Source organism: Lepidochelys kempii, chromosome 1 (genome assembly GCF_965140265.1).
Source record: "Lepidochelys kempii isolate rLepKem1 chromosome 1, rLepKem1.hap2, whole genome shotgun sequence".
NCBI classification, from domain to species: domain Eukaryota; kingdom Metazoa; phylum Chordata; order Testudines; family Cheloniidae; genus Lepidochelys; species Lepidochelys kempii.
Window position 1 is genome coordinate 161,289,577 of NC_133256.1, and position 22,126 is coordinate 161,311,702.

A 22,126-nucleotide genomic window follows, 5' to 3' on the forward strand; every position below is an offset into this window, starting at 1 on the left:
GGAAAAGTTCACATGTAATAATATAATCAAGTTTATTTTTAAGTAATTAACTGGTGCTTTCTTTTTTTTTTTTGTAGTGGTAGGCAAGTCCGTCTCTGGAGTGAAGAGGGCCCATTAGCATGGATAGTTGGAATCGATGATTGTGGATTCCTTCAAGTTCATGAGGAAGGAAAAGGTGTAGAGTCTGTGCATCCAGATGGCAACTCATTTGACATGCTGAAAAACCTTATTATCTCAAAGCAGCGGTAGACCTTGGATTTGGTGAAAAAGCTGCTTTAAGAAGACTGTTCAGTATTCAGCACCTAGCAGCTGATCTTGGCTATACACAATATATCAAACTGGAATGATTTGGAGGTGAAGTGTAGAAGCTAAATATAGCATTTTACATTATTGTTTCATTTCTGCTGAGTTTTCTAGCCAGTGGCCTTAAGGACCAGTTAGTATTTTCTATGCATTTTTCATGTTGCATATTTTTAAGCATAGAGGTGAGAGGTAGCTTATGATTAGGAGAAATCAACTTTTTACCAATCTCTAGTTTCTTCTTTCTTAACCTGGATAGCTTAGCTGAAAGTTGCTACAAAAGTTAGTGTTATCCCATTACTGGAGACCCATAATCTTTTGCTAATGGCCATTTTTTTTAAAAAAATTCACTAATGTTATTGTTTGTTATAAGCATTTACAGTAGGGAGGTATTTGCAAAGGAAGATGTTAAGCTCATTAATTCAATATATTTAAGAAACTAAAAAGACTGTATATATTTTTTAAAAAAATGTGTTTGAATAATGCATTTGTTGTGGTTTTGCTTTGGGTATAAGCAGTAAAAAGTTTAAATTACTTATTATGAAAATTTAAAGAAATGAGTTCTGCTTATGTCAGCTGTGGAGGACACATGGAAGAACTCACCAGACACCCATAAGGGAAAGTGGCAAGAATTCTGCAAGTTTATTAAGTTAACTGTGTATTCACTGCATGCTTAGATAATAGTCCCTCCCACCCTTTAGAAATAATGAGAAACTTTGCTGATTCGGTTCTGCTCCCTGTGCGCTTCTATTTCCTTTCATCATTCTGTAACTGGATCTCTGGCCTGTAGGCCCTTTGCACCTCTCTTATGGTGGCCTTGTGCTTGGACATCCCTACCAGCAGTGCCTGTGAACTGGGTTCATTTATAACCCCCGAGATATAGATCTTTTCTGCTTTTCTTAGCCTGTTAACTAGCTCTGATTCTTAGTAAATCACCCCATGCCTCCTTGTATCATGGTCTTTCTTTCAAGAGCTCTTAACGCTCCACAAGAATTACCCACCACATATGCAATTAGTGAATTACTTAGTTGTCATCCTCTATGTTACTGGCCATCAAATCCTCAGTCCACGAATTGATATCAGTGTTGACTGTACTTCACTCAATCCCTGAGAGGTGAACCACATCCAAATGATGAAATAAGAGAAGGAAACTTGTTCTTAAGGTCTCCTCTGCTAGCAACTACTCCAGTGAGAAAAGCACAATGAGGGGGCCTCTGTTCCAACCATCTCTCTCAAATCTCTTTTATTGTACTTTCATACTATTTCCCAAAGCAAGCCTCCTATTCCAGTGGTGTTAATTGAACCCAAGGGATTTGATTGTTTACTTGAAAGTGCCCTGCTGTGCAGCCTCCAACCTTACCTAATTGCTGTACAGGTTGGGTCAGATACAGTAGATAAGACAGTAGGTGACTGGAGGGCATAGGCGAGAAGCTGAACTTGAGCTCCCAACTGCATGGAGATGCTTTCAGGTTCTTCTCCTGGACCAGTCAAATTTTCATTTACAGCTTGGTCACCTGAGCAATGACCTCAAGCCAACCACCACACATCAATAGATGTCAGGTGTGACCTGGCCAATAGCCAGCTATGTCTCCTAATGTGGACTGCCATTGGTTATTACTACACCCTTCCCTTAGGATGCTTGGCTCAGCCAAGTGGGTTCTCACAAATACATTCCTGTCTTTTAGCCAGAAATGGAATTTATGGGTTAAAGTTCACTTCATAAATAACCAATATAAGGAGATCAGCTCAATTACAAATCCAAGAAATCTTAAAGGAGAATTGGCCTGTAATGGTAGATTAGAGTAATCCTTACTTACTGGAATTTGGCTGCTTTGTTGGTAAATTGCTAGCAATTAAGTTTTCTGTGTATTTAAAGTGAGGCTTGTGACCTCCGTGTCATAGTTTCTTTCACTTCTGCCTTCCAAAAGAGTCAGTTTCTTACCTCAGACAGGACTGCACACCGAAAAAAATGATAGAAGTAACACAATAGAGACTAAATATTGAATGACTTATTTAATAATTCATATTTAATATACTATATGTAAACAATAATACCCAACTTCCCTCTCACAAGACCTTGGTTAGAAAGAAAAAAAGCTTAATTTTAATACTGCTTTGGGCTGGGAACTTTTGACTACTGACTTACAGATAGATATACATGATTATTTATTTTTAATACTCAAATTTAAGTTTGAGCTACTAATCTTAAATACTGAGAGGAACTCTTGCAGTGTGGTGGTCTCTTCTTCTCTGCCTTTTCTTTATACAGCTTACAAATGATGCATGTTGCTACTTATCAACTGCAGAAGGCAGAATTTTGGTATTGCTTTTTACTCCTTGCCAGCATCCCCAGCTATAAATAGTGAAAAGAAAATTCAGCAATGCTCTTGGTGGTTCTTGGTCTGGTTTATTCCATCATGAAAACCTTCCTTTAATGCAGAGCAGTTACATTCCCAATCTGACTATTGTATCGCTGAATTAATTCTAGAAAACTGCTGTTTGTGCTGCAGTCCTTAATATAAAACCTGACTGTCACTATCAGGGCACAGTCAGGCAACCTTTTTGTAAAGCAGAATTAACATACGTAGGGCCATATCATACCACTGATTATTTTTGTCTAAGCAGAGTTGATCTGAATGTGACTTACATTTGAAATGTGACAATATATGGCCCATAATGTAGTAGGATCAATAGCAACAGTAGTAGTTCCGAAAATTTCCATATGAAATCATAAACTTTATAATAGAGATAAACCTGAACCACAATCCCCTGACTGAAATACACCCAAACTTCAGGAAATTTGGATCCAGATTTGAACGTGGTGGCCTGCCCTGATCTCGGTCATGGACTGATCCAAAACCCTGGATACAAACACCCCAAAACATTGGGAACGTTTTGATGAACATCTAGGTCTAAAATGTGCAGTTTAAGCCCATGTAACACTTTACAAAAACCTCTTTCTGCATACAGATGTACTGATGCAGACCTGTATGCCTTCCTAGAGCATCATTGACTTGTTTGGGACTCTGCATAGGAATATAGGCCTGCCCACATGGTTTGGTGGGGCTGCATGGGTATAAATATTCCCTATCCCCACCCACACACACACTGTTTCGGTCAGCAGGAGGGTAATGCAGCACCCTCAACTGACCTGGCCCCAACTGCTTTCTGCCCTTCCTGTCCATACCTGTAAACTTCCCCTTTCTCCTCATCTGCTGAAAGGGAGCCGTTAAAGGGGCAACACCTCTTTTTCTCCAGCTAGCCGGACAAAGACCCACTTGCATGCATGTTGCAATAGACACATTATCCCAATAAAAAGACTAAGGGGGAAAACATACTCCTTCTTGTGGGCAGAGCTGAGTGTCTATAAAACTTCACTTAGCTGCAATGCCACAGGACCTGTAGAGCAGGCAGATATATATCTTTAACTATATAATAAAATGCCAACAGTTTTTCATAGCTCCTATCATTGCTTTTTGGATTTCTGTGGGGGGTTCTTAATGAAAACCATGTTTTGTTTATGTTTTACACTGTAATGCTATTCTGGACGTGTCTGCATCGGAAAATTTATTTAATTTCCTTTTTGTAAATGAAAACTAATGAAGTGTGGACATGTCAGAGCACAAGTAGATCTTGTGGGAATACTACTTTTCCTTTACGCTTTTTAATGGCTTGTTCTTGTATGTACAAGACTGCCTATTGTCTTGAGAGGGAAAAACAGCCTTCAGATGGATGAAATATTTGTCATAAACCTGATTTTTGCTTCAGATGTACCATAGAATTTTACAAAGCAAATTCCTGTTTTATACAGAGCAGCTGAGTACGTCCATTCTGACCAGCAGCTGTTACTGTCAAGAAAGCCTTTTTATTCTACACTCATCTTAAGGTATATGGGGAACACAGTCGGTAATCTCATTGTTTTTGTGCCAAACTTGTCAAAAAAAAGTGTCTCAGAGTTTTTGTATGACAACTACCTTTTTTTATTAAAAAAGCCCTATACAAATTAGATAAAGCATAGAAATATATATGGGCAAAGGTAGAAAGTCAACCATCCCAAAAAGCTAGAAGTATCACACTGAAAATGTGTTCTTATTAAAATGTCCAGATTAGTAAAACACCTATTTCATTTTTAGGCTGAGGTCACATCTCAAATGATTTTCTTGATGAAGTGCTGTCCAAAATATTTCATTATGGTATCCATATTTCTTGCAATTTGAGCTTTTCTCCGCTGGACTCAGTTATAAAACTCATTAGATGTGAAAATAGCTATAGCGATTGTATATTGATAGCAAAACTTCTGCTGAGCAAGTGGGGGTGGGGTGGAGAAGGTGTATGTCTGTCTCTTTGGAAAGAGTGAGATAGGGAGTCCTATCCAGATAGAAGTGATACCATTTCCAGTATTTTTAAAATTATATCAGGCATTTAGAATTAAGAGTCCAAGATCTGCACAAATCTCACTCCTGTTCTGATGATTTATAAGCGTTTGGTGCATTTTGAAATATATATCCTGTGAGATTAATAGACCTCAAGGGCTGTTATCTAGAAATTGTATTGAAAAATGTTTAAATCTTTATGCTGCAGCTCAAGTATTGCAGGTAAGAAAATATTTTGGTTTTGGTGTTTTTTTGGCGGGGGGGTAGTTAAAGATATTTTGCTCTTTTTGATTCAGTCACAGGACCATAGTAATTTGAAAAATTACAATTCTGATACTAGTTGGGAAACTATGATGGGACATACAGTTATGCAGAAAATACAGCTCCAAAATATTTGTTATGGAAAGGAATAGTACATAACTCGTGCTTCAGTTCAGCTGATGTCTTTCAGTGGGGTTAGAACCTACTAAAATTAGCTGATTTCCTGGTGAGCTGTATTTGTGGAGCACATTTGATTTCCTGGTGAGCTGCATTTGTGGAGCTGTATTTGTGTATTTTTCAGCAGTGTTTATGTTACTGTAGTGGGCCGGCACCATCGTGCTAAAGCTGCGGTGAAGTTGCTTTCTCACCATTAACAGATGGGACGTAGGTGAGAACAAAAGCCAAAGAATTATAACAATTAACACATTATAGCCCCACAAATAGTTTAGGAAAAGGAGTTGCAAACAAATGCTGTAAATTGGTGATGGATTTAAAATACTCCATTGGTAGGTTTTATTCAGCAGATAGGGTTATTTTCAGTCCTTAAAGATAAAGCTATTTCTAGAAAACAGCAATGCATAGTTGGAATAAAATAAGTTAAATCTTTGCATTTTATAGTTTGAAAGAATAATCTAATGTTGTCAAATCTATGATTACAATTAAAAACTCTACGTACTCAAAAAGATCTCCACTGTGTGTCTGTCATTCTTAATGATCCCTTATGCTTGTATTTTAAAAAGATCAAAACCGTTACTCCTTTGACTACAGTATTTATTAACATTTTAACAGTTTTGTTTTATATAATAAGCAAAATATGCTTTATATTTTTAGGAAGTACATACATAATTTTGAGCATTAATAGTGTGTTTGTATTTTTCTTTACTTTTCACAAGTATTTGCCAAATATTTCATTTCTGCATCATATTTTTAAAAAAAAATTTCCAGGAAAAAAGTGGACTCAGACACATTTGTTCTGAGAAATAACTGATATGGATTGAAAAATTACATTTACTGTCACATTTTGTGAATTTCAGACAAGTACCAATATTCCAGCAGATATCCCATTCTTTCATAAAAATAGCATCTTTTTTGTGTGTGAGCTATATTTTCTAACCTGTACGTTGTGCATATCTCACTGTGTTTTAGAATGAGTAAATCTGCTGAATAACTCTTAAGAAAGTTCAGGGCTGTATTCAATAGAAAAGTGTGTCACTGCACTTACAAGTGTTGTGATAACTATGCTAATAGCATACAGATTTTGAGACACTAATAAGTGATTAATGTTTCCAATTTCACTCTTCATTAAAACTCTGTATTTCGCTTTACAAAGTTTCTTTGCCGTGCCAGGAACTCCCTAAGAGGTGGAAAAAAATCTGTGAAGTTGCACAATGAAGGTATTTCTGACTCAAATGAATAAGGCAGAAAGAAGGGAAATGAAATGGTTTTTTCCCTAATATATTCTGATTCACACTCCACTTAGATGGAATATTTTCCCTAATAGTTTAAAAAAAAAAAGTGTCAATTCTTGTACCATATACTGCGCTGAGTATGCACAGTGAACATCTGTAGTTTAACTGTCTCAAAGTATATATCTGAACTCCTACTTCTTTATAGAATTCTTCATTCATGTTCCAGATGTGAATATGCAATCAGTGTTTCTATTTTGAGGTGGCCAGGGGAAATGATGGACACTTGTTTTTTTAGTCACAAATATATGTTCTGAAACTTAATCCACATTATCATATGTGAATGCACAGTTCATTCTCTATTTCCTCACTATAAACCTCTGTGTCTCAGAACCTCATGTATTGTAAAACATCTGCCAGAGAATGATGGAACACCTCCATAACGCATATTCATTGAATACAGCCGCAAAGTGTGAATAACTAATAAGATGCTGGAAAGTACTTTGTGGTATTGTACTTCAAAAAAACAAAAACTAAAGTCAAACTTGTACCTTCTGAAATCATGTTTTCACAATGAAGACCCACTCAAGAGAACAGAAAAATATACTAGACTGATTCTGTGTGCAGTACACCGTACTACTGACGTATATAGCAAAATGTAATATGGGAGAGCTGTGCATCAGGTTTCTTCTTGACAATGTAGACAATGTCAGTTTTCTCATTGCAGGACATTTTTAATTTTAAAAAATTAACACACACCAGTCTTGGCATCATTGTACTCTTCCAGGAATTAAGTTGGATACATACATTAGTGACATTAGTTTGGAAGGTCAATTAAACAATGAGAACAAAGCACTTGTAACTAATCTATCAATATCGGTAATAGGATTCACTTGTAAAATTCCCTTAGACCTGGCTCCTTTCCGTCTTTAGAGACGCACAGAGTGCATTTACAGTGAACATTTTTATAAAGGCATCAAAATTCTACTAACTACTACGAAATATTTTTGTTAAGCATCACAGTGAAAGTATGCAGGGGCAGAGAAAAAAGCACTGTCAGCGAATTAAAAGTTCAGTTAACTGTGAACTTGCAAGTGCAGTGTATCCAATGAATTGCAAAATAACGCTTTCTCAATACTATTCATCTTTTAATAGAAAGGCAGTAAAAATACTGAAAATTGTTTTTTAAACACGTCTTCAAAGCATTTGTTTACTTGTTATATCAATTAATATTCATAAAAACCTAGGAAAACGAATGAATTTTGTTGCTGTGTATGAAATACAGAAAATGCTTTATTGATTAAAAATGTATACATTTTATTACATCCTTTAACATATTTGTCTTTAATAAGGTGTAATCCATGAGCATGTATTTTTCCATATTGCACAAGCCATGTGAGTACTTTCTTTAGAGATACTCCTACAGAGCATGAGACATTTATATTTAGCTGTGGCAGATAAAAGCTTTTATAATGTAATCTAGCCTTGAATGGAACTAAAAAAAGAAGCTAGATAATGCTGACTCAACTTTACAATGCAGTCTTCCTATAAAACACCATCTGATTCCATTGTTTGTACTTGTTAATGTTTATACGTGTTATTTTAGGGAGTCATTCGTCATTTTATCAAGAGCACACAGAATTTTTGGGGAGGTGATGGAGAAGGTGGTGTATGCTGATCGTGTATACTCTCTGTAGAACATACATACAGTAGAACCTCAGAATTACGAACACCTCTGGAGTGGAGATTGTTCATAACTGAAATGTTTGCAACTCTGAACAAAAAGGTTATGGTGGTTCTTTCAAAAGTTTACAACTGAACATTGACTTAATACAGCTTTGAAACTTTACTATGTGGAAGAAAAATGTTGCTTTCCCTTTATTTTTTTAGTAGTTTACGTTCAATACAGTACAGTACTGTATTTACCTTTTTTTTTGGTGGTGGTAGGGGGTCCTTTACTGTTGCCTGATTGTGTACTTGCAGTTCCAAATGAAGGGGGTGGTTGACTGGTCAGTTCATAACTCTGGTGTTTGTAACAATGAGGTTCTATTGTAAATACATAGGTCTCCTTATTTGTACACCATAGGGACAGGTGAAAATAACTAATTGGTACTTTATTGGAAATACTGAACAAAATTGAGTAGATGGGGATTTTCTGCTAATCTGAAATGCTTTTTCCTGGATACAGTTCACTGTACCTAACCATGAGAGCTGTGCGAAATATTCAGCTCTATCTAACCACAACTGTACTCAAACTGCTTTTTGTAACTTGCAGTGGTTTCTCGTGTCCAAACTGTCCATCAAAGTTTTTTGTGGTGAGAGAGAATCTGTGAAACCTGAATCTTGACTTGGGGTCAACGAGGAGAATTCAACCTTGAGAAAGTCCAGTTTGCTAAAACCTGAACTTTTTCAAAACTTTAGAAAGTGCTGACAAGTTTCGAACCAAGCTTGCAAAGTTTCACTGAATTCTCCTCACTATTTCCTTTGCTGTCTAAAATGAGAAATTTCTAATGTTCCTATCAGGACAGTCTTTTGAATGGTTTGTTTGAAAAAGTGCACAATCTTCTCCCAGTATATCCAGTGGCAACTTGAAACTTGAAAAAGTTATTTCTTATCACAGTATTTTTTTATTGGGAGTAATTTTCAGTCCTTGCAGTGTGATCTCATGTTGTGCCAATCTTGCTATGACAAGACTTTTTCATCTGTACCTGTGTCTACTAGTTTGACTTTTGATCATCCCTCTCGAATACATAATAATAGCAACAAGCTATGAATTCCTGACTCTTAAAATATATCATAAAGTTAGAATTATCTAACTTTGTTTTAGACTATTAAAATAATTAATAAGCATTCCAAGACCATGTGATTTGTGGTTAGTTCATGCAATTATGTCATGGATATTTAAGATTAATTATCATTTTTTAAACAAAGTTCATTTGTCAGGTTGTTTACAACATGGTTGGGAAATTGCTCTCGTATTTCACAGTGTTTGTCAGATAACATTTAAACAAAATTTTATGGTTTATATTAATGGTAAGAATCTTGAATATATTTTGGAGACCTAGTTTTTTAAAAAAGAAAAAAAACAGTTGCTTCTGTATAATTCTGGGCATAGAACATTTGCCCTTTAATTTTGTTACACACTGTAAAATAACAAAATTTTGATCTTTATATGGCTTCTTACTGGCAGAGTCTACACCAGAGATTTATCTGTAACAATGAAACACTGAAGCTAGATGTGTATTTTTCTGACCTTGAAGGTATTATAACACATTACTTGCCAAGAACACATACAAGTTTGTCCCTCATTGACCTTCTGCTATGCTCAGTAAATGTAGCCATGTTTTCTCATGCTTTTTAGAAATCATTACAGTTTGGGTTTGTTTTTAATTAAGAAATACATTTCTATTATTGTCACCTCCCATTGGCTATTATTACAGAAGTTCCGATATAATGGGGTAGTGCAGTCTCCTTGTGGGTTTCTGGAGAAGAGGCTGATGATGGACTTTGGTTTTTATAAATAAATGTATTTACCTCTTCAGAAGTGTATCCATAATTTTCTGCTACATGTCCTGTTGCTGTACATGATGAGGTTTGAAATGTACCATGTTTGGCTAAAACATGGTGATAGTTCAGAAATACAAATGGGACTTGTCCAGTAGTTCTCGTATCCATCATGTGTTCATTTTCAGAGTCATGGTCAAGCTTTACTGTCATTCTGTCATCATTGTCTAGTTCATCCAGATTCATAGCATGATGGTTAATATGCCCATATTTTGGTTCTTTCATACATATTCTCCTTGTTTGTTCATATACTGTTGGCACTGGCAGGAGATGACTTAATTGTCCAATAGCTTTAGCCTGAAAACATTCTGATTTTGGCAACAAGGAATTAGCTATGGAGTTTGAAAAAGACTTTTCATTAACACACACTTTTTCTTGTAGGTCTCTGCTGAAAGCTAACTTGTTTTCTTCTTTAATGAGATGATGAGATGGATGTATCCTGCTTTCCATTTTGTTGGGTTTCATGATGCTGGAGTTGTAAATATCTTCTTTGTATCTGCTGTTTGGCATGGATGTTGCACAACTTGGAAAGCTGTCAGATGTAGCATCTTGGCTGTATCTTCTGTTTGGTATGGGCACTTTTAGGGAAAATAAAGAGTATTAATTGCTGATGATTGGAGCTCATATACTATGAGTTGTGTTAGAGACTGTCACTTTTTATGATTTTACATTAATACTAGCTAAGTTTGGGCCTAATCCAAAGCTCATTGACTTCAATGGTTTGAGTCAGACCCTTTATGACTGTACTGAAAAACCAGAAACCGATATGGAAGGCTAGTCAGTGTGTAAGGCAACTGACACCTTAGTTGCTCTACGTTGCAACTTTTCAACTAGGAAAATATTTTGATTGCATTAATATTTTGATTGCATTGCATTTGATTCTCATTGTTTGTCTGTGTGGCTGTAAATTGGTATCCTCTTTGAAATGGTTAAATCAGGAAATTTAACAAGGACTTAAACATTTGGAAAAGGGATATAACTTTATACTTTTGAAACTCTTGTGAAAGCTTCAAAATCTATCCCCAAAAAAAATTTTACATTTTTATTATGTATTAAATTCAGAGTCAAACAGGACTTTATTCTTGTTGCCAATGTGTGTGGGGGGAGATTACTTGGACTCTTGCAGGAGTCATTGACAAATTGAACTAGACTTATGTCCTGTTATATTGGATTTTTAAATTGTTTGTTTCTTTGAAATGAAATCTAGCATTAGATATTAAAAATATCTGTAGCAGAGCAGTAGACATGTCACTTGACTACAGTAATATTATACTTATGCTTTTGAGAGAGACTCTGACATGTCAAAAACAGTCCAAAAACTTGGAGTTTGAAGATCAGAATATTAAATCATGGATGAGCCTCAGATGCAAAGTCAGATCTGGATCCAAGGTATCCCAGTTTTCAAGGATATTTGAATGTGGAGTTTTTTGGTTTCATCCCATCTCTCTGAAATACAAAAATGTCTGGTGCATCTCTTCTCAATAAGCTCTACTCTGTCCAGGTTTGAGGATTCATTAGCCAATATTAGTTGGTTGCTTTGTTTTCTATTTGCCTCATGCTGCCTTTCTTGTTTCATGCCAATTTGCCTACAAATGACTATCTGTATTAGTCCTATCCGATCTAACTAAAGTTATGCAATATTCAGCCAGAATATAAAATGAAGTTTCTAGTTAGTAACTATCTGGGCTTTCTACGCTCGGTGCCAAGAAATAAATCTTGGATTTAACCTTTTAATATCAAACATTCAAATATCAGATCTAAGTATGCCTTAGTCTCATTTTCAAGCCAGTTAGCCACTCAGGCTGAGGGCAAGTCTACAGTCAAGCGCTACATCAGCACAGCTGCACCAACACAGCTGTGCCGCTGTAGCGCATGTGGTGAAGACACACTATGCCGACAGGAGAGCGCTCTCCTGTCGGCATAATTACTCCACCTCTGCAAGAGCTGGAAGCTATGTTGGTGGGAGAGCATCTCCTGCTGCCATAGCACCGGTGTGGGCAGCACTTAAGTTGATATAACTTATGTCACTCGGGGTGGCTTTTTCACACCCCTGTGCGACATAAATTACATTGACTTAAGCAGTAGTGTAGACCAGCCCTTAGTCTCATTGGAAGTAAGTATGAGTTAGGCTCCTAAGTGACTTGAAAAATGGATGGGCTCTTTCAGAAATTTTACCCAACATCTTATAGGTTGTCTACGCTGTAGCTGGGATTGCTTCCCAGTGCAGGCAGACAGATGTGCTAGGTTTGCTTTTGAGCTTTCATGTGAAAAATAGCAGTGTAGCTTGGGGGTAGCCACCCATGTATGTACTCTGGAGGTCTGGGTGGAATTGTACTCAGGCAGCTAGCCCAAGCTGCTGCATCTGTTACCTCCAGCTACACGGCTATCTTTAGCATGCTAGCTCAAACAGAGCAAGCTTGTGTCGGTCTACCCATGCTGGGAACCACGCTGCCAGCTGCAGTGTAGGCATATCCTTACTTAGGGCTCACCCTGTAGTGATTGCTGACGTCAATGCAACTAAAATATTCACAGCACTGCTGCAGACAGTAGTGAAGCCATCAACTACACATAATTTCCACTGATTTCAGTGGGAGTTGCAGCACATAACTAATAGAAGAATTTGGTCCAGAATGCTGGGCTTAGTTTTTGATAGATAAGTAAAAGGAGAAACTAACTTTCAAATATTGTTTTTAATGTTTTTGTAAATTTCATACTAAACAGTGCACACACTTTTGTTAATAGACAAAATGTCATGTTAGTTCACAAGTGAAAGCAGTGTTTAATTATAACACTAAGGGCTTGTCTACACAGGGAAATTTACTGGTATAATTATAGTGCAATCATTTTACCACTAGAACTCCTTGTGTGGACACTCTTACTCTGGAATACAAGTGGTTTTTTGGAGGTTAGTTTGTTTCTTGGTACCAGTACACTGGTATCGTTATACCAGTAAATTTCCCTGTCTAAATAGGCCCTAAGATGTAATAAACGTGCCCTCTTTACTGCAGTTTTGGAGCGGAGTTTAGCTCCTGTCCCTATTCTCCTCTATCAGAAGAAGCCCTATTTCCTTTTGCACCCTCCTTTTATCCAAACAAAACTCCTCTCCCCCAATTTAAGAACTTAATTTTAAAGACCTGGGGCTTAGCCAGTATCATAAGATATACAAGAACCCAGTCATGTACTTTTGTTTTTTACGTAGTCTATTACATTCTATTATTAATGGCTACAGTTTGCTATTAATTTGTGGCCTTTCTTATTTATGGAGTATGGATTTAAGATAAAGCTAAATCTGTTTAGTTTACCTCCCTGTTTGTAAGCCAACATCTAGGTGGCTTATGGGTTAGGGTAGTCAGTTAAACGAGCTGTCTCTGGAGCAGCAGAGCACAAAACATTGTTGGTCACATATACACTAGCTTCTGTTTTGTTTGCTTGGTCTCAAAACATTTATTGGAACGAGGCTAGAGTCAGCCCAGTGTCTTTGCAAGTCCAAGTCACCGTGGTGGAGGCGGGCGTCTCATGGAATGGCCTTCAGTGGGAAATTTAGTGGTTGAAAGCAAACTCAGGGCATCATACTGCCACGGGAAGTAGTTTACACCAGGACTGATTCAACCAATGCTGTCAAACTCATAGCTGCAGGACGCCCAACTACATCAGAAGCACGGTGAAATGCCTGAGACATTTACTGCTCATTCTCCAGGGTTCAACTGGATGGAGTAGAAGCTGTTTTACAATGGCTAGGAGTCAATGCATTAATTCTGTGCACATTTCCTGTCAAGTTTCTCTTCCCCCAGTGGGAGTGAGTTCTCCCTGTAGGCCTGGCAGACAGTTTGGGAGAGGTGAGACAAAGGATATTGCACAATTAACATTGGGCCTTACAACAGAAAGTCACAATGGCTTTGCAGAAGGGCTCTTGTACTTGCCTCTGTTCACAACCTACACCAGCAACAGTGAATCTGGTCCATTCTGCATCATGTCTCCACTAATCCTCACTGAGTGGTTGCCCTCTTTCCCTCACAGACTGGGTACAACTCAAGAGATTTGAAAGGAACCAATGGGGTGTCAGCCCCACCCACTGGAAAGACTGACAGAAGCACCTTACCTCCAACCTTGAGAATGACCATGATTGGTTCCAGCATTTTAAAAATTGCCCCTTTTTAAAATTGCAGCAGTTTTGAGCACTTTTTCCTCCTCCTCCTTCTGTTCTTCTCTGGGGAATTTTTTCCCCACTTAGGAACCACTCTGAGGAATACACTTTTCCCACCTTGAGAGAGTGGAGCAGACCAGAACGGCACAAGTCAAAGTCCAGATGGTGCTCAATATGCAAGAAGTACCTGCAGCCAGATATTTTATTCTCAGTGTGCCCAACTCACTGAGTTTCACTCTGCTAGCAAAAAGGGCTCTGAAGCTGATAGACACAGTTGCACTCCATTTCAGAGTACATGTTGCACCGGAAGGAAAGGAACCTGGAGCCATCCTAAGCCAAACAGACTCTGACTCCTCTCAATGGCCATTTCCACCTGAAGGGACGTGAGGCATGTCAGCAACAAATTAGATGCAGCCACCTTGGTAGCAAAGAGTCCTCTGTTGCATCCTGTGCGCTAAAACAGGTACTTTTTTTCTAGAGCAATTACCTCAGGATAATATATTGGGTATTATGACTATGGTACAAGTTTCTTATATTCTGAGTAGTTCCTGCTTCAAGTTCCTGGGCAAAGGAAAATGGGATCAGCCCCCAAACAACCTACACGAGCATATGGCTGTCTGCATCTTCCCCCAGAAAGCCCAAGGGATTAAGAAAAAAGGCAAATAAACCAAAAGCCACTAGAGGTCAGAAATTATGGTTTTGTTCTCTTTTCTCTTCCTCTACTGAGAGAGGGGAATTTGCAGAAACTGAGGGAGCACCGCTTGATCGAGAATTACAGGGGGCTAAATGTTGCCACCTGCCAAAGCTGAGGCAACAAAGATAATGAATATCACAACGCTAGTGTCCAGCCTGCTGGGCCCTAGCTTGAGGAAACCAAAATCAGGGATGGAACTCTCCTCTAAGATAACATCAGGTACAACCTCTGTGTTTTCCCATTCATGGATGTTTTAAGAACTCACTGCAAGTTTCCAGGTGAGGGCACAATCCAGTCTCTAACACCTGGCAAAGTTTTTGGGGCACTAAGAAAAGCTCTCTTTGAATAATTTTAGGCATCTGTCATTTTCATACTACTACCTGTCACTATAATGTCCAAGAACCTTCTGTGTAAAATGAATAGCGAAGTTCATAGTGGACTTCATTGACATCTCCAGCACTTCTCCCTTTATGAAGCCAAAACTCTACTTGGAGCAGGGGTTGTTTTGACAGGACAGAGAAGGGTGGGAGAGATTTGGTAATTACAGAGGTGATCAAACTGAGCATCATTTATGGTGGAAAGGCCCTCTCACAAAGGATGTGCAGGCATGGCTCTGTGGTGCCCTGCCTCTGTTTCCCTCATCTGAGCCCCTTAAGAACTCTACACAGACTGTCTTGTGTCTAATGACACCACTGCCTGTGGCTGGTTTAATAACAGAAACAATTAAAAACAATCCTTAATATCTCAAAATAAAGTCTGTCATCACAACACAAGTTCATACTCAGCCCTAGTGTCTTCTACCACATCCAGAGCTCTTCTTCTGTCCCAGTCTCCTTTTCACAAAGCTGCCATTCCCAGCTGGAGCTCAGCCTTCTGGCTTTGGCCGAAATCCTTCTCCCACTCAGGGGTTTCCTGATCACTAGAGTTATTCTCTTCTCTGCCACAGCTGCTTCTTCCATGCCGTTTTCCCTTCTGGCTCTTTATAGAGAGCAGGAACACCTGCACTTTACCAGGCTCCATCAAGAGGCTGTTATGAGGCACAGGTGAGCTGGACCAGTTCCCTCTTAAAGGTCCCAGTCCTCCCTATGACAGGACAGTGTTGCAACTTTTCCAAAAGATGTTCAGAATCTGGATTTACTTGATCTCCTCTGGAAGACTGTTCCGTAGTCAGATTCCACCCCAAGAGGGCTTTGTCCCAGAGGAGCACAGCTGTCATGGTGGTTCATAGATTGAAATTAGATCTTTGATGTAACTGGGGCTTAATCTATGAATTGGTTTGAAAATTAGAAGCAAGACCTTAAGATGGCATTGGCAGCCAACTGGGAGCCAGTAAAGGGACCTGAGCACAGGTCTGAGGTGCTCATCATGGCCTGAACCATGGGGAAGGTAGGCAGCCACATTCTGTACCAGCCGAAGCCTGTGCATCATCTTCACATTCAACTTCAGATGTAATGAATTACAGTAATACAGCCTGGAGGTGACACATGCATGGATTACTGTGGCCAGCTGCTCATCAAGGAGGAAGGGATGAAGTTTCCTCACAAGCTGAAGGTGAAAGAAAGCAGCTTTGGAAATGGATACTTCCTGGTCATCCAAGCTTAGCGAGGAGTTAAACAGGACCTCAATGTTTCACACTACTTTGACAAATGGGGGCTGTTTGCCTTCAATGGAAGGCATAGTCAATGTCTTGGCCAATTCTTCAACGCCTTTCCCCTGGGTTCAGCTTGACCCATCTGCTCTTCATCCGAGAGCTTACTTCCTCTAGGCATTCTTGACATTTTAGTAGTATCAGTGATTGCATCAGTTGAGAATGAGATGTATGTGGAGGACAGTTATACTATTTACCTTACCCGCCTTGTCTCTATAATCAGCATACTATTGGCAGCTGAGCCTTTGGCATCTCACTTTCTCTCCCAGTGGTCTCACAAAGGTACTGAAGAAAAACAGGATAGATTCCTGCAAAAGAGGGCCATCGGAGAGGAGGAGCAATTTACCATCACCACTCCCTGCGTTCTGCTAGAGAAGAACGATTGGAGGCACTGTAGTGCTGGGCCAGCTGCTCCCTGCTATGTAACGTAGGCAAGTTAGTACCTTGTGGTCCACTGTGTCAAAGACATGAACATGGAGTTCTAACCAGTGTCAGTGGCCATGAAGGGATCATCTTTTAGTGCCCCTAGAGCAGTGGTTCTCAGCCTATTTACCATTATTACCGGTATGGCCCAGAGGATGTCACATGGGCCGCAGCTGTGTGTTGACTGGGCCACAGGTTGAGAACCCCTGCCCTAGAGCCATGTGTGTGCCGTGCCCTGGTCTGAGCCCTGGGTGTGAGGCATCTAAGATGATATCTGATGTCACATGTTGTTGTTGGAGCTTGGTTGTTATTACTTCCTCAATTATTTTGCCCAGGAACTGCAGGCTGGAAATGAAACAGTAGTTGGAGAAACCTTCAGGAACAAGAGTTGACTTCTTGAGAATTGCATTTTTCAAGGCATTTGGTAAGGTGTGCTTTACTGAAGAAGGCATTGCCTATATTTTCATTAGTAGTAGTCTTAGGTGTTCACTGGTTTTTACTATCCAAGAAGAGCATAGATCTGTTTCACAGGTTGTGGCTCTTAATATTTTTCAGGCTACTTGAGTTCAGTGGAGTGGATAATAGAATCTGATCGGGGCTGAAGTTTTCTGTCCTAGTTGGCTCCTTTTGTATCAAATATTGCAGAGAGATCCTCCCTGGCTGAAGACAGTTATGTTCTCTGAAGGGATTTCTTCTTCTTCCCCAGTCAGCAGGAAAGTTGAAGAAGCCTGAAGACAAGATTCTGAGACAGTGTCATCTGATTTGCAGACAGCTTTTTGTGCTACATACTTTTCCAGAGATTTGATGGCTTGGTCTGATGAATCTTAAAAAATAGAATTCATACTGAAAAACACATCTTCTGTCCATGTCCTTTTTGGCAGATGCCTCTATGGAAGTAATGTGCTTTGCTGTAACAGCCATGGTCTCAAACCCAGATATCATATTTGGTTTTCCTTTGGACTGCCGTTAATGATTCTAAGCAGATCCTCTCTGCTTAAAAGTTGAGTCATTCTCACCAGTCCAGAGAAGCAATAGAAAAAGCAGTAGCTGATAGTGTGAACAAGATCAGACACTCCTTTCTTCCCATTCCATTCAAATCTACGGAAGGGGTCCCTTCCAAGGATCCACGCCTCCTATTTGCCAATTGCAACATGTCTGATTCTGGCTATGGAGGAGGTAAATTCTGAAATAGGTTAGAAATAAAATCCCCAGTGCCCTCCGGGAGGCTCAACTCCTAACTCCCATCAACTTTTTCTATGAGACACATGAGTGATCTCTGACCAGACCTGAGCTCAATTCCCAAACTTTCTTCAAAACATGTCTGTCTTCAGGAGAAATCCCACATTTTCTGTCTTATGCGCTTAAACCCATTTCAGAACCAGAGACATTCTTGGGTCTCAACTCCATTCTCTTCATTGTGAAGAAGAGGACCGGAGGTATGTATATGTTATGAAACTGAAGAATATAAATATGTGCATAAGAAACTCAAAGTTTCAGATGGGTCTCCTTTCCTTGAGAGCCACAATATTTTCTGTTCTATTCTTGACTTGCATATACTTATTAGAAGCCTACCTGCAGATACCAAATTCTATCAAAGGTAATATATTTGCCGGTATTCATGTTCAATTTCAATATAAGACTTTTTTGCTCTGGCAAATTGGATGGCCACAGGCTGTTCTGTACATATTTCCCCATCCCCTTAATCCAAAAACAGAGCAAATTAGAAAAAAAAGGAAAAAGCAAAAATGATCTATTTGGTCAAAAAGGCCTTGGCTTTCACACCTAATAGAAATGCACATTGTTATACACCTTTATCCGTACGTCTCTGATTTAGCTCCTCATGATTTTTGTCTATAAGGATCTCTGTTGCTTCTTTTACAAGGACAAAATAGTTCCTAGGGCATCTCTCAATTTTATTCTGGAAATAAATACTCCTTTTCACATCAGTTAAGAAACTCTGCTCTTGTCGTCTTGTGCAAGTCCACATCATTCATCAGAGGAGTCTGGCACACCTTAGATGTCCACAGTGCTCAGAAAATGTATTTAAGCTGAAGAAAACAATATGGAAAACCTTCATTATTGTTTCTTTTCACCTAAAATACAATGGTAAAAAGTCCTCTCAAGCTTCCGTTGCCAGGTGGATTTATGGTTGTATACTGGAAACATGCAAAGTCTCAGGAACCTGGATATACAAAGTCATCAAGGCTCATTCACTGAAGAGCATGGCAATATCCTGGTCAGAGACTGCTGTGGCCTCCATAGAAGAGATGTGCAAGGCCACAGATGTTACTTGATACCCCTCTTTGTCAGGCACAGTAAGATCAATCTTCAAGCACCTCCTTCAGGAGCTGGGTGCCACAGTGAGTGGTCCCAAGTGAATAATCCTGTGACATCTCTGGGGTCGCTAAAACTTTTGATCCTACCTGTCTTTCCCTATCTTTTATTCCTCAGTGTTTTCCATCATTCCAAAGGAAAACTTCCTTTCTCCCAGTAATCTCTCTGCTAATCTGTCCTAACTAGTTGTTTTCAGTGTATCCATCTTACTGCAGGCTCCCATTACAGCTGTTTTTTCTTTTCTTCGGGGTGGTATATGCAGTTAAACACTGAGCAGAGAAATATTTAAAACCTATTTCACACAAGGATTGGACTGAATTTTCAACTTCTTATTTGATTTGATTTTTTTCATTGGAAGTACACTTCTTGTGAGTTGCCCGGTGGGAGAGGCCAACATCCCCTGTGTTCGTTTCAAAGCATTTGAGCTGCCCCAAGCTGTGTGGAAAGATGGTGCAACTCCCATCAGTGAAGACATTGCCCAAAGAAAATTAGTAATCAAGGCAATTTCCCATTGACTTCAATCCTAAAAACACTTACATTTACTATCATTAATATAGCTAGTAAGGCAAATACTTCAAATATAGGTACATTTTTAAAAGGATGGCCTCCCTTTTGTTTGGGTACAATCATGCCTGTATTTTGGTTTCTGCAGTTGACTTGTAGGTGCAGATCTGCGTACTTCCACTTCTTTCTGATTATGCTGGCACAATTTGAATCCAGATTTTTGCACCTGCAAACTAACTTCCATAAACACGCATGTGAGCTGTGCCTGTAAAGGGAGTCCAAGTCTTGGCTTTTGTGAAAATTTACCCACTAAAGGCTTTAATAAAAAAAAAAATTGACATTCTGAAACTGGATAACATTCCTGTTCAAATGTTCAAACGAAACAAAAGTAGGTCTAAATGCCATGACAGTGTGCTTTTTAAACATGCTGCACGTTACACCCCAGATATATTTTTCCTGTCTTCAGTAAACATACTGTATTTCATATTTTAGAAGTACACATTAAAAACATCTTCCAAATGCTATGCAGCTTATTATTTTTAAGATAACACTCACCTTCATAACTCTGTGCAAGATTATGGCGTGCGACATTCATTGGCTGATCGGGAAGATTTTTAGACGGCGACTGGCTGGTAGGTACTAAAGAGTTGGCATAATGCCATTGGCGCTCTCCACTTGTCTGCAACGTACTCAAGAAAAAATGAGCCACTTCACAAGGTGACCCTTGAGACTGCCCAAATTTGGACGTCAGCATTTGTTTTTTGCTACTGAAGACATGAGAATCTACAGGGAAGTGTCCATAATGGTATGAGAAAGGCAAACTATATGAGGGGGCATATAAAAGTTCACTGTTTTCTGAATGGAAATTCTGTTCTTGGATGGTGCCAGAATTCGCTGTAGGGCTGGATCTCCAGCTTCCAACCTGGCCACATTCCAGTTTGTCTGTTTGGAATGAGCTGTATTGCTGAAAAATAAAGAAAGGTGTTCAAATGCATCCATGTTACACACCAGTGTGGTAGCCTCCAGCCATGCCACCTGGAACTGCAACATCATTAAATCTCATAAACTAAGTAGGGTTGGGACAGATCAATAATTGGACTGGGAAGCTGCAGGGGAAAGTGGTGTCGGTGACTCAGTAGATGACATTCTTCCCCGTAAGTCAGCAGTGAGTAAGTGTCCCCCACAAAGGCACTGTATTAGTAGCTATGATGGCTACTGATAAAACAAGGCTGCTGACCACTTTTCATTAAAAATCCCATGTGACTTTTCACCAGAGTTAGGGCATTAATCCTAGTGTTCAGTCAGAAATCTTACTTGGATAGTTGTGCCTATCTAAAATTTCCCCTGTTTTTAACTGGAGACAGTTAAGGACATGGTGTGAGGAATATTGTAAACCAAATGATACACTCCACCCAAGAGATGGCTGCATTTCAAAGGCAGGTTTGCAACTCTTTGGAGATCCCTTCAGGATGTGAGCTGCTATGTAAATATCATACAGTATTGTTAGGTCACTGAATAAAGACAGTAGCAAAACACTATTTTGATGCAACTTTAGAGTAATTTCAGCACAACCTCAGTCATCCTAATGTTAAGGAATAATTTTGCAGAGTAAAAGTTTTTGGTCAATAGTTGTACTTAGACGTCAGAGGATATAATCCTGTTTTGAAGAACAGGAAGTCTTGGTTAAATGACATATGAGTGTCATTTGCTTATGTTAAAAAGATTTATTTATTAATATGGGAAGCTTTGGAATGGTGGCAAGTCAAGATCTAACCTCTCTAAGTCAGTTAAACACCACAACACACACTTCCTCCAAATGTTTGACTGGCTCCAACTGTGTTCAATAAAGTACATGTGCTAGTTTTTTCCCATTCCTGATCAATAATAATATCCAACTTTTATCATCTGTAGATCTCAAAGTACCTTTACAAAGAAGATTAATATTCTTATCCCCCATTTTACAAATTGGGAAACTGAAGCACTGAGTGGCTAAGTGACTTGCCGAAGGTGACCCAGCAGGCCAGGAATTGATCCCAGGTCTCCTAAATCCCAAGTCAGCATCCTATCCACTAGGCTACCTTCTGCTGCCTGAGGAAGTTGCCAGCATTCATTTGGAACCAGACCTTGGTTATCAAAAATTGGTACATTTTTACACTAGCTCAGATTAAACATACAGCATCTGTTCTGTGTTACATTGTTCTCTTTTTGCTTAAAAAAAAACCAAAACCTTAGTTTTTCTAACTAATCTGACTACCTAAAATCTGAAAGCTTTTGAGTTCTGACTGATAACCTGATAATCCTTAAGCCTCTTCTTCCCCCATACTGTGCCTTCTCCATTTCTTCTGTGCCATTTACATAAGATGGCATTCTCGTGCCCCCAAGAGAGGACAAGCCTCATGTTAACTGGCCGCACTGTACTAGCAGCAAGGTAATCTCAGGATGACCAAGCTACTCCCACAAATGCCCTGTTTACTT

At 39.1% G+C, this 22,126-nt stretch overlaps 2 protein-coding genes across 3 annotated transcripts in view; one reads left to right on the forward strand and one right to left on the reverse strand.

The window, feature by feature from the left end:
* Positions 1 to 5,633, forward strand: part of HLCS (holocarboxylase synthetase) — a 212,657-nt gene extending 207,024 nt beyond the window's left edge. Inside the window, exon 11 of the mRNA XM_073361038.1 lies at positions 78 to 5,633. Coding sequence (XP_073217139.1) covers positions 78 to 249 — 172 coding nt within the window. The 3' untranslated portion in view covers positions 250 to 5,633. The remainder of the gene's footprint in view (positions 1 to 77) is intronic.
* Positions 5,434 to 22,126, reverse strand: part of SIM2 (SIM bHLH transcription factor 2) — a 72,945-nt gene continuing 56,252 nt past the window's right edge. Inside the window, exons 11-12 of one of the 2 annotated variants that reach the window (XM_073361054.1) lie at positions 20,207 to 20,615; positions 5,434 to 10,482 (exon numbers count right to left, since the gene is read on the reverse strand). In XM_073361054.1, coding sequence (XP_073217155.1) covers positions 9,755 to 10,482; positions 20,207 to 20,615 — 1,137 coding nt within the window. In that variant the 3' untranslated portion in view covers positions 5,434 to 9,754. The remainder of the gene's footprint in view (positions 10,483 to 20,206; positions 20,616 to 22,126) is intronic. The other variant, XM_073361064.1, reaches the window with a different exon arrangement.